Raw genomic sequence first — 11,189 nt, 5'->3', positions numbered from 1 at the left:
GCTAAATAAGGCAAATACATCAATTAGAGTGGAATTCTTTACAATTTTTGAACAATCAAGATAAACAAAAATAAAAAGAAAATTCAAAAAATTAAAAAATCCTCCTTTTTTTCCCCTTGCAAAAGCCATAAGAAATGGCAGTTACAGAGAAATTAATATCGTTCGTTCAAACCATTTTTGCTTCAATCTCCCTATGACGAATGAAATTATTTGCATTTTGATAGAAAATAAAAAATAAATAAATAAAATATGAACAATCGATAACAGTTACGAAAAGCATACACAACATTCATTACTAGAGATGAATCATATGAAGGTGAGGAATGTGGACATTCTCATTCCAAAAATTACCAAAAATGAAGCTTTTCGCATTATTTGCTCATAAAATGCTTGAAGAAGAAGTATTTTTTTATTTTTTAATAAACTTCATAATTCCTTTTCTTTTAAAATTATTTATTTGCTCCTTTTGATTCTATATGCTGCAAAAAAACATCAGAAAATTATTCTTTGTGATTCTCCGCATGCAACTTTTGCAAACCCTTCATTATAAGCAGACAAGAACAAAAGATGCTTCTTTCTTCACATGTGAATTGTTTTTCGTCTTTTTAGCCTCGGAATCTTCGATAAATCGTTTTTCTTTGATTGATTTATTTATGTTATGGTGCAACCAAAGATGACTTTATCTTTCAATTGACCAGAAAAAAAACAACGCATGTTATTCATATAGAGTTTATTCATTTCAAAAAAATTTGAAACAAAGATTTTTGAAGAAAATTCATTTTTTTTATTATTTTCCTAAGATTTAGAATATTGTTCCTTCGCCTGACAATGAATATCTTCAAAAATAAATGGGCATTCGTGTTGATTTTGCGAGAACTAATTTGCAAAAATTTTTTTTAAATGCAATTTATAAATCAGTCTATTTCATTCACAAAAAATAATCCATCAGATTCAACATAAAGTGAAAAAAGAAAAAATGTGTTCATAACTCGAAGCATTTCACTTTCTCTCAGAAAATACAGAAAATAAGTACAACCATTAAAAATGAAGGAATCTTTGTGCCACAATGCAAAAAGATTTCATTTCCCTGAACTCAAGACAATTTCAACAAACAATCCTTGAAACGCAAAAACTTCAGCTTTTTCTTTCTTTCTTTCTTTTCTTTTGAAGCAGATATCATGTTGTTGCCCAATAGGAGCTGACGCAATTCAGTTGTCAGATTTCATTTCCGTTTGATCTGGACTGGACTCTGAAGAAGCATTCGAAGAAATCGTTGATGATGATGATTTTGATGCGGGTGCAGACGAAGACGATGGAATCGGATAGTCAAACACAATTGGCGGGTTTGTCGGCTTGTAATCTTCATCCACGCTCGAAGGGTTGATGTAGACTGTCTCTCCATCGAAGCTGATACCATGTCCTTCGTGGAAGTGTCCGCAAACATGAACTTTCGGGTGGATTCGCGTCCGAATCTCTTCCAGCAGATCCACATCCCCTTTGTGCGTGCCTGATGGAATCGTATCGCCTCTGCCCATCGGCGGTCCATGCGTGATGAGGATGTCAATCCCTGCTGGAACTGTCTCCCACTTCTTTTTGCACTCTTCTCCACGAGCCAAGTTGAACGCCCAATCATAAAACCACGCCTGATACGGTGACCCATATATCCGGATCCCTTCGATGCACGTCTCCTTGTCGTGCAAGTACGTGCAGCACCCTTCCAGCTTCGCAATTTCCTCCGAAGGCACAAGCTGCTTTTTGTGCCCAAATCTCTTCCACGACCGCTCATAAAACCCTGGCTCCATCGAGATGTCGTGATTTCCCGCAATCACAACCTTATGCTTAAACGGGACACTTCTCATGAACTCTGCAAAACTGTCGTTCTCTCGGTCTTGCCCTGTCATCGTGAAATCCCCACTGTGAAGAAGCACATCTCCCTCCGGCAGGCCTCCGCTGATGTGCCCGTGCCTCCCGTGTGTGTCTGAAATACACACAAAACGCAGATACCCCTCGGGCTTTGGCTGCTCCTTCGGGTTCTTCACAACATACGGAATTGGCTCCACAAACTTTTCGCGCTTTTCCAAAACGCTCCACGCCAACGATATAACATCATGGCGGAATGACTTCCAGTCCAATTCTTCGTTGATGTCCGGAACCTTCTTTTGAGTTAACTGTGTCTGAATCATCAAATAAAATGAATTATTGAAAACTTATATTTTATTATGGCAAACAATTCATTTGCTTCGATCATCTTTTGAGAAATATGAAACAATTGAATCAATAAAATGTTTAAATTTTGATATGAAAAAAATAAAAGTCTTAAAACTTTACAAATTATTTTCGAAATAATTGTGAATAAAACAAGAAACACAAAAATTATTGATGAAATGAAAAAATTCGAAATGCCAGAAGCGAAGACCAAGAATTAACATTAGAATTAACAAAACAGGAAAAATGTTGCACACAAATAAAGAAAAGAATTCTTTCGAAAAGAAAAGGTTTTAAAAATTAAAATCATAAAAAAATTATTTTCTGCCACGAATTTAATCTGTTGACAACAGGAATAGAAATTCATCTGCTTTATAAATAAATAAATTAAAAAGAAACGCAATTATTTTGATAAACAATTAAACAAAAACCAAAATAAAAATACGAAAATACTGTTTCTAAAAAAACGTACTCTTTGTGAGAAAAGAAAGCAATTAAATTCAATAAAAATAAGTCTAATTGATTTAGTCAAATTTAATAAAAAAGGCAAATAGACATATCTGTGAAAAATGATATGCAAAAGACAAAAAGATAGATAGATAGATAGATAGATAGATAGATAGATAGAGAAAAGATCGAGAAAAGAAAAAGAAAAGAGAAAAGAAAGAGAAAGAGAAAGAGAAGGAGAAGGAAAAAGAGAAAGAGAAAGAGAAAGAGAAAAAGAAAGAGAAAGAGAAAGAGAAAGAATAAATGAATGAAAGATTTGCTTTGAAAGCGACTCAAGGCTCACTAAAGAACCAAAAAATAAACTGAATGTGATACAAACAAGAAAATAAAAACAAAAATAAACAATAAAAATAAAAATAAAATAAAAATAAAAATAAAAACGCTAAGAAAATGGATGTTTGTGGACTGGCATTAAAAATAACAATAGAAACAATAATAATAAAAAAATAATAACAATAATTTGAATGTGAATAGAAAGCTCAAAGCAAACCTGGTGAAAATGCCATTCTGATGGCAGAGACATATATAAGTGAGAAACATAACAATGCATCATACAAACTTGCCAAAATTTTTGATTGAAAAAAAAAAAATAAGAAAATTGAGGAAAAAATGAGAAAAAATAAGAAAAATAAGAAAAATAAGAAAAATAAGAAAAAAAAATAAGAAAAATAGAAGATTGAGAATAAACAAGAAAAATAATAGGAATATCAGAATAGTAAAAATATCATTTCATAACGTGGATTTTATAGCAATCTTTGTAAAGCAGACTGTTCTGAGAGTATTCTTGACGCTTCCATCAAAAGAAATACACACACCCACGTCTGCCTGCTGATGCATTGCTGGCTAAGAGGATAAACAGAAAGTGCATATGACATGATGCCTTTCAGAGTCATATAGAAGTTTGATGATTATGATAATGATTATTATTATTATTATTAAATAATAATTATAATTTTTGTATGTGACAGAAAGAAAGAAAGAGAAAATATTAGTATTTTGTGACCTCAAATGTACATAATAACATGTTCAAGTCTATCTTCATCACTCATTTTCTAAAGCATGTTTATTCTCTTCTCCCCTTCTCCTTTCCTTTCCTTTCCTCCTCTTCTTCTTCCTCCTCCTCCTTTTAATTTTCCCCTTTTCTTTTCATCAATCCATTTCCCCCTCCTCCTCCTCATCATCATCACCTCCTCATCACCTCCTCATCACCTCCTTTTTACTTCGGCTCCATCAGCGCCAGCCTCCTCTTCGCCTCATCCACCCTCATCCTCTCGCTCGGCTTCGTCACCCACATCGCCTCAATCAGCGCCCCCAGCTCAGACGGAATCTGCGCATCCTCAAAGACATACACCCCTCTCTCCACACGCAGCGGAGGGCGCAGCTCCTCATCAACCACACGCCGCATCACATCCGCCCGCTTCATCCCTTTGTACGCCACCGACGACATTGCTATCTCCCACGCAATCACCCCAAACGAGTAGTAGTCTGTGTATCGCCTGTTCTTCACCGTTCCTGTCAGCACTTCAGGCGCCACCGCCGCAATCTTCGACAGCACCACCAGCGCCGGTTGCCTCCCCGACGAAGAGCTGTCGTCGCTATCTGTGTCATCATCGTCGTCGTCATCTTCATCTTCATCATCATCGTCCCCTTTCGCCTGGTTGTGCAATGCCATCCGCAGAGAGCAGCCGAAGCCGCCGATGTGCAGCGTCCAGTTGCGGTCGACGAGGATGTGCGACGAGCGCAGGTCCGCGTGGAACACAGGCTTCGGCTTCTGCTGGTGCAGAAACGTCACCGCGTTCGCGATCGACGAGATGAAGGCGTATTTCGTGTTCCAGTTCAGCTTCGTGCCCGACGCCAGCACCGACTCCAGCGTGCCCCGCTCCATCCATGGCGTCACTATGAACGGCGGCTTCAGTGACGCACCCAGCAGCGAGATGACGTTGTCGTTCCGCACAGACTCCATCACCTGGATCTCCTTCACCAGCTCAACCGTATCTGTGAACGCGTCGTCGAAGCGCTTCAGACACACACGCGCCCCACGCCATTCGGCCGAGTAGACCTTCGAGTTGTTCGTCGTCTTCACCAGCGTCACTTTGGAGAAGTCCCCCCACGCCACAAGCAGGTTCTCGTCGTCCAGCTGCCGCTCTGTCGCCATCAGCTGCTGCTTCGTCGCGGGAGTGACGTTGAACTTCTTCCCTTCGCTTTTCAGCGGAATCTCCCTTGAGTGAGGCGGTGAATTGTATTCGTTTGATGAGGGTGTAGAAGAAGAAGAAGAGCCGAACATAACCATCGTCGAAGGATTCGATTGCTCCCTTGGGTCCTGAAAGCTACTTGAATTTGGTCGTCTTCTTCTGTTTTTATTGAATAAATCATCATCGCTATCATCTTTTTGATTTATCTTATCGTCATCATCGTCGTCGTCATCGTAAATGCTTGAGGAAGAACGAAGACCTGATCTCCTTTGTTGTGAGGCAAGTGGAGATGTTGCAGCACTTCGTCTTTGTGGTGCTGTCATGCCAGAAGAAGAATATGATCTTTGTATTGTATTTTTCCCAGTGCTTAATCGAGATGAATTTGAAACGCTCATTGAACGAGGTCGAGAAGTCGAAGTAGAATAAGAACGTGTAAGTCCCATGCCTGTATTTCTTCCAGAAGAAGGAACTTCACCAGTTGACCGAAGAGCTTCCTCTTCGTTTTTCTTTGCAACTTCCATCTTTAATTCAATCAATCTTTTTTGCGACCTCACTTTTTCGATTTCAGATTCTAGCCATTTTGATCCGTAGCCATCTTCTTTTGCCCGCCACTGCTGCTCCAAAAGATTTGATTCTTTTGTATTCAATTTAGTAAGAATTATTTGATATTCAGCAACAGAATGCCCTGCTGTCATTACAACAGTTTCATTTTTATCTCCATTTTCAGATGATTTAGAAGATGAATTTGGTTTTTCATCGAATTTATCTTCACCTGCCTGAAAGTCAGAAGGATCAGCAATTCTAAAAGGAGATTGACTTGCTGCGACAGATCCACTGGGCCTTGTTTGTGACTTGTTCGAGGTTTTATTGGAATAAGTCGCACTTTTACTTGAGGTGCAGCCCATCAAAAAATAAAAATAAAACGATCAATTACCTTAATAAAAATCGGAAGAATAAATATTTATCTGATTTCGAACGTTTGAATCTTTTGATTAAATTCTTGTCATTTGAATTGTCATAATATGTTATTGATATGTATTATATCAACAACATATATTTTTCTTCTATCTCATTTTTTTGAAATTTGTTCTTTTTTCAGTATAGAATATTTAACAGTTTCTTTTTTTACAAATATCCAAAAACTTTTTTAAGATGGTTCTCTGGAGTATGAAAACTTGTTGTTAAAATGAAGCTGAATTTGAAGGTTTTGGATATTATGTGGAAAACTGGGAAAAAAATGCTCTTCAAACTTTGAATTTTGGTTTAAAGTCTTGTGGTTTATTTAACCGAAAATTAAGAAAATATAAGTGAAAATTTCAAAGTTTATTTTTTCCAATCATATATAATTGTTTCAAGAGTCAACTTTGAATATTGATGTATGAACATCGAGATATTAAAATTCCTTTCAAAGATTCCTTTTTCAAAAGAATAATCACAAGCATCGTTTTTATTTTCTACGATTTTTAATTATTTTAAAAATAATAATTCATCTCCAAAAATATGAAACCTTGAAAAAAATCAACACTCTTTCAAAAGTTATGACTTAAAGAATCTTCACAAAAATATTAATATGTCCCTGTGATATTACGCAATAAAAAATAAATGAAAAAATGGAAAGAATCTTCTTGCATTGAAGAACAAAACTGGAAACAAATGTGATTGTATTCGAAGTTATTATATCCTGTGTTGAAAAAATGAAATAAATGATGCTCGTTCTCAGATATTAGAATCTAAATTATAATGATATTAAAAAAAATAAAGAAATATCAACGAGCAGAAAATTTTTCATGATTTGTGAAAAAAAGCAAATGAAATTGGAGTTTTGATTTTTCATCAGATGTAATAATAAGATGGGGTTATTATTTCTCGTATGAATATTAGCTGAAATTATTAATTTTCTGTTTCTGCATTCTTCAAATTATATGCCTTTCAAATTCTTATTCCTCTTCACATTTCTAGAAATGTTCCGATGGGAGGATTCAAGAAAAAAATCATGATGAGCCTTCCGTTGAAAACGCTCATCATGCAGGTTCCATTGTTAATTCGAATTGTATCCGAATCTGATTTTTATCTGAATGAATCATTCACAACTCCGAAACAGTTGAAACAAGATAAAAAATAAGATAAATAAAGAATGTCACATTGAAAAAAACGTTCGATTGCACAAAACACTTTCAGATTTGCAATTGTCACAATTTGAATTAATTCACACCAACAGATAAGCATCATTTTTACAGAATGTTCTGAAATTAGAGGACATCGCTTGAATAAACTGTTAGAATAATACAAATATTGAAAAAAATATTCTTTGGCCAAGATGAATCATTTGATTTTTTGATTTCATGGTGACGCGAAATTAATTATATCACTTATAAACATTTTGTGTTCAAAAACGACTGAAAAGATTCCGAAAACTTTTCACATTGCAGGTTTCGTTGTATATGGTTAATATTTTGCACCAGTCATGCTGCGACCGAACACACCTATTTTTCAAGAACTTGTAATGGAATTTTCATCAAGAAAGGGCGTAAATGGAAATTCGAACAGATGGATGGATTAAACATTATTCAGCAAATAAGACATCACAGTTCTTCTTCTTGCAATTATTAACAGAAGAAAACTTTTCTTTATGGAATCTTCAAACAACGTTCTTCTTTTGAACTTGAACTCACACCGAGCAGATCCACAATATGGAGACAGTTCAAAGAAGCAGATATAAACATCGTTACCTTTGTTCTTCATTCAGCACACATATTACAGCTGCTTGACATATGCGTATTTGCAGTGTTGAAGTCGGTTCTTTTTAACAATTGCAGCTTTCAATCATCCACCTCCTTATCTTTAAAAAGAACAGCTGTTGCAGATGCGTAACCATAAGTTTTTCACAAAGCAATCACTCCATTGGTGATCAAAAAAACCTTCTTCAAAAGCGGAATCCTCAACAATGGATCTGAGTTGGTTCTTTTGAAGCTTCCTAAGTCTTCTCAATACTTCATTCCTTCTCATTCCATTGTTTTGACTTCATCGGAAAAGAAATAACAAAAGAAAAACTTTTTGATGAATGTGATAAATATAATGAAAACGACAAGATGAAAATTGAAGAAATCGTTGAGAAAAAAAAAGAAATCGTGGAACAATAGCCTTCATGAAAAAGTGAAAAGTCCAATATAATACATAAAAGATAATGAAAATAGTTATGATCATTTTTGATAACTTTGAATTCAAAAAATGGAAAAAGAAAAATGAAAAGAGTTTGAGATTTGAGTTTTAAATGTTAATGGTGCGTTTCAAAGTACTTAAAAATTTCAAAAAAATCTTTTTCCTTATTCAAAAATATCCAATAAGAAGATAGCCCCTAAAAAAAAAAAAAAAAAAAAAAAAAAAAAAAAAAAAAACTCCAATTAAGAAAACAGTTAAAAAAATCTCTTTGAAACATTACAGTATAACTTTCATTTAAAATTTCAATTATTGCACCAATATGCAACATTTTATGAAAAGAAAAAGAAATATCCGAAAAAAAAAACAAACATCCACAAATTAAGATTTAAAAACAAAACAAAAGATGTAATCATTTCACAGCAAAAATTAATAAATACGTATTAACATATTGTCTCTTGTAAGGAGAGAGTTTCTCGTTTGCCATTTCAATATTGACAAACTCCTTAACAAGTAACTTTTTTCTCTATCCAATTGATTTTTATCTACGCTCATTAAACTCAACATTTTTTTCTCCTTTAATTTTTTTGGGACCTGTTGGCTTCTTTATCTTGTCCAACCGAAGCACCTTTACGGATGCTCCATTAGCATGTATCACAATCTAGGTTTTAAACGGAACACATGTATATATACAAAAAATAACTTCAGCCTTTTTCGAATTTATAATAAAAAAAAAAAGAGAAACCTGAAATTGAACGCATTTCGGAACCTTTGAAATAAGAACGGGTTGCTTTTTTCGATTCACAAAGAATGTCGCTATTTTTTTCTTTGTGTTAACCTCGCATGCAACTTGTGATCCCTTTGACTTCCATTCGCTGGTCAACCTCTGTCCATCTTTCATGTCTCCATTTAGATTCGAGATAATTCCATCTGAATCCAATGCAACATATTGAATTGGGGAATGACTCTCACTTCCCACTGGGGCTGCAAATGGATTTGTCGAGGCAAACGGATTCGCACTCGAAGCGAATCCAAATGGATTAGAGGGTGCAAATGGATTTGTTGAAGCAAATGGGTTCGATGTTGCATGAACAGAAGAATGCCCCTTCATCTTCTTTGGCTTCAGTGACGAATCGCGCTTCTTGATTGCGTTCTTCATGTCGCTTTTGTATATTCTCAGAAGGCCAAATCCTCTTAACTCGAACGTCTCTTTCAAAAGCAGATCCACCCGCCAAATGCCCTTGCTGAATGGATTTCCCAAACAAATGGGAATGACTGATGCTCTATTCACTCGAATGAGCCGCTCCTTCTGCGACAGTTGTGCCCTTTCGTCAAGAGTCGGATCATACCCAGATGTCTCTTCAGAAAGAAAATGAAGCGGTCCTCTCATTTCTGAAAAAAATAAACAACGGAAAATGAAATGTTTCAAAATTTGAAAATAATATTTGCAATAAATATCGGATGCAATAATAACAAAAAATCAAAATAAAAACAAAGAATGCAAACTTCCTTTCACAGGCTTTTTGTTTTCCTTATATCCTTCTTTTCCTTTCCCTCCTTCAGATGAAGAAGAAGATGCGAAAGAAGAGCAAGAGGAATCAGAGTCGCTTTCATCAGAGCAACTCTCATAGGAGATGCTCTCATCTTTTGAGTCTTCTGATTCGTCTCCTTTTTCAGATTCGCGCTCTCCCTTGTTCTTCTTTCCCTGCTTTTGAATTCTGCCTTTCAGCACTTGATCTTCTTCTCCAAAAGCATTTTTTGGAAATTCAGTGAAGCCATCTTCTTCACCTAAACTGCGCCAAATATTTGATGATGGAGGCTCACCGAATGAAGAAGATGAGGCAAAAAATGGTTCAGCTGATGAAATATCAACCGGCAAATGCTCAGCTGCTTTAAGCCCGAAAGAAAAAATTGGCTTTGGCTCTGCTGCTGAACTTTCAAAGCACGGCACACAATTTGGCAACCCAACAGAAATCTCTGAACTGCACATTGGAGCAAATGAATGCAAACTGCTTTTTGAAGGAATGACTCGGCGAGCGAGAGAAGGATTAACCTTGTCAATTTCTGATACACTTGCTGTTTTCGAAGATAAATGAGATGGAAAGGACAATTTCTCATTTGTCAAGCTTTGTATTGTTTTTTCTCCAAAACCAAAAAATTCTCCGTCTGCATTCTTTGACGGGGCACTCGAAGCTATACATAAAAAATGTTTTGGTATTTCAATTTTCAAATTGAAAACGAAAAATTTGAAAACAAACAGTTCTCAGCAACAACTTCCTCAGCAATCCTGGACGCATCACTTCCACTCATTCCATATTCTTCCTTGAGAATGTTCCTTATGTCTTCTTCCACTTCCCCACGTACAATCCCTCGAAGAAGCAAAGCTGTTTCTTTCATCAATGCTAAAAATCCTTCTTTCTTTTCCTCGCTTGAATCAGAAATTTCCAGACCCAATTCGCTCAAAGTTTCCTCCCTAGACAATTTGAATCTTTCGGCTAATCTTAAGAGACTCATAATGTGCTTTTATTCAAATGAACATGATCAATACCATATGTACTTTTATTGTTTCGATTTATTTTGATATCAAATCAACAAATTTCTCATTTTCACAAAAGTATAATTCACTAAAAAAAATAAAAACTCGTCAAATGAAGAAATCAGATATTCAAATTAACATTTAAAAAAAAATATGCAAAAGTGAAGATATTGTTAATTTGACAGATATTCGAGTTACACAACTGTTCTTTTGTGAAAAAACAGAAAATCAAGGAAAATCATTTGTCCATTGAATATAAAGATTTCAACATTGTACTCTTTTTTTTTTTTTTTTTTATTTTGAAATAACTTGGTTTTTCTCGGCAAGTGGAGTAGATCCTGGTACCAAGGTGATCCTACCCACTATTTATATCATTTTCATTTTGAAAATCTCTTCTAGGGTTAACCCTAACCCTAAATTTGCTCGGTAAAACCCTAAACCATCACACTATCCAATATGAAATTGTTTAACTCTTCAAAACCCTAAAACCTAAAAAACACAATAAGAATAAATAACAGAATATTAATAATTAAGGGAGTTGATCATGAGGTAACAGGATCTTCTCCATTTGCCTTTTTCTCTTCTATTTCTTT

The 11,189-nt window shown here is 35.3% G+C and overlaps 3 protein-coding genes across 3 annotated transcripts; all 3 read right to left on the bottom strand.

Annotated features, from left to right (window-relative positions):
- Positions 1 to 1,208: 1,208 nt before the first annotated feature.
- MONOS_6694 (putative metallophosphoesterase domain-containing protein 1) lies at positions 1,209 to 2,183 on the bottom strand (the record flags this gene model as incomplete). The annotated part of the gene is made up of 1 exon (XM_067876943.1): positions 1,209 to 2,183. One exon carries the CDS (start codon positions 2,181 to 2,183, stop codon positions 1,209 to 1,211), a length of 975 nt encoding a protein of 324 aa, XP_067723361.1.
- A 1,552-nt stretch (positions 2,184 to 3,735) lies between these two features.
- Positions 3,736 to 5,809, bottom strand: MONOS_6693 (putative serine/threonine-protein kinase CTR1; the record flags this gene model as incomplete). Its single annotated transcript, XM_067876942.1, has 1 exon — positions 3,736 to 5,809. The coding sequence occupies one exon, from the start codon at positions 5,807 to 5,809 to the stop codon at positions 3,929 to 3,931; it is 1,881 nt and encodes a 626-aa protein (XP_067723360.1). The 3' UTR covers positions 3,736 to 3,928.
- A 2,792-nt stretch (positions 5,810 to 8,601) lies between these two features.
- Positions 8,602 to 10,574, bottom strand: MONOS_6692 (uncharacterized protein; the record flags this gene model as incomplete). The annotated part of the gene is made up of 4 exons (XM_067876941.1): positions 8,602 to 8,721; positions 8,806 to 9,452; positions 9,567 to 10,253; positions 10,319 to 10,574. The coding sequence occupies 4 exons, from the start codon at positions 10,572 to 10,574 to the stop codon at positions 8,602 to 8,604; spliced, it is 1,710 nt and encodes a 569-aa protein (XP_067723359.1).
- Between the last annotated feature and the right edge of the window lie 615 nt (positions 10,575 to 11,189).

The sequence above is a fragment of the Monocercomonoides exilis genome (genome assembly GCF_001643675.1).
Source record: "Monocercomonoides exilis strain PA203 chromosome Unknown scaffold37-1059404, whole genome shotgun sequence".
Lineage (NCBI taxonomy): Eukaryota > Preaxostyla > Oxymonadida > Polymastigidae > Monocercomonoides > Monocercomonoides exilis.
The sequence above is the reverse complement of the archived record's forward strand: the minus strand, read 5'-3'. Positions and strand labels throughout refer to the sequence as shown.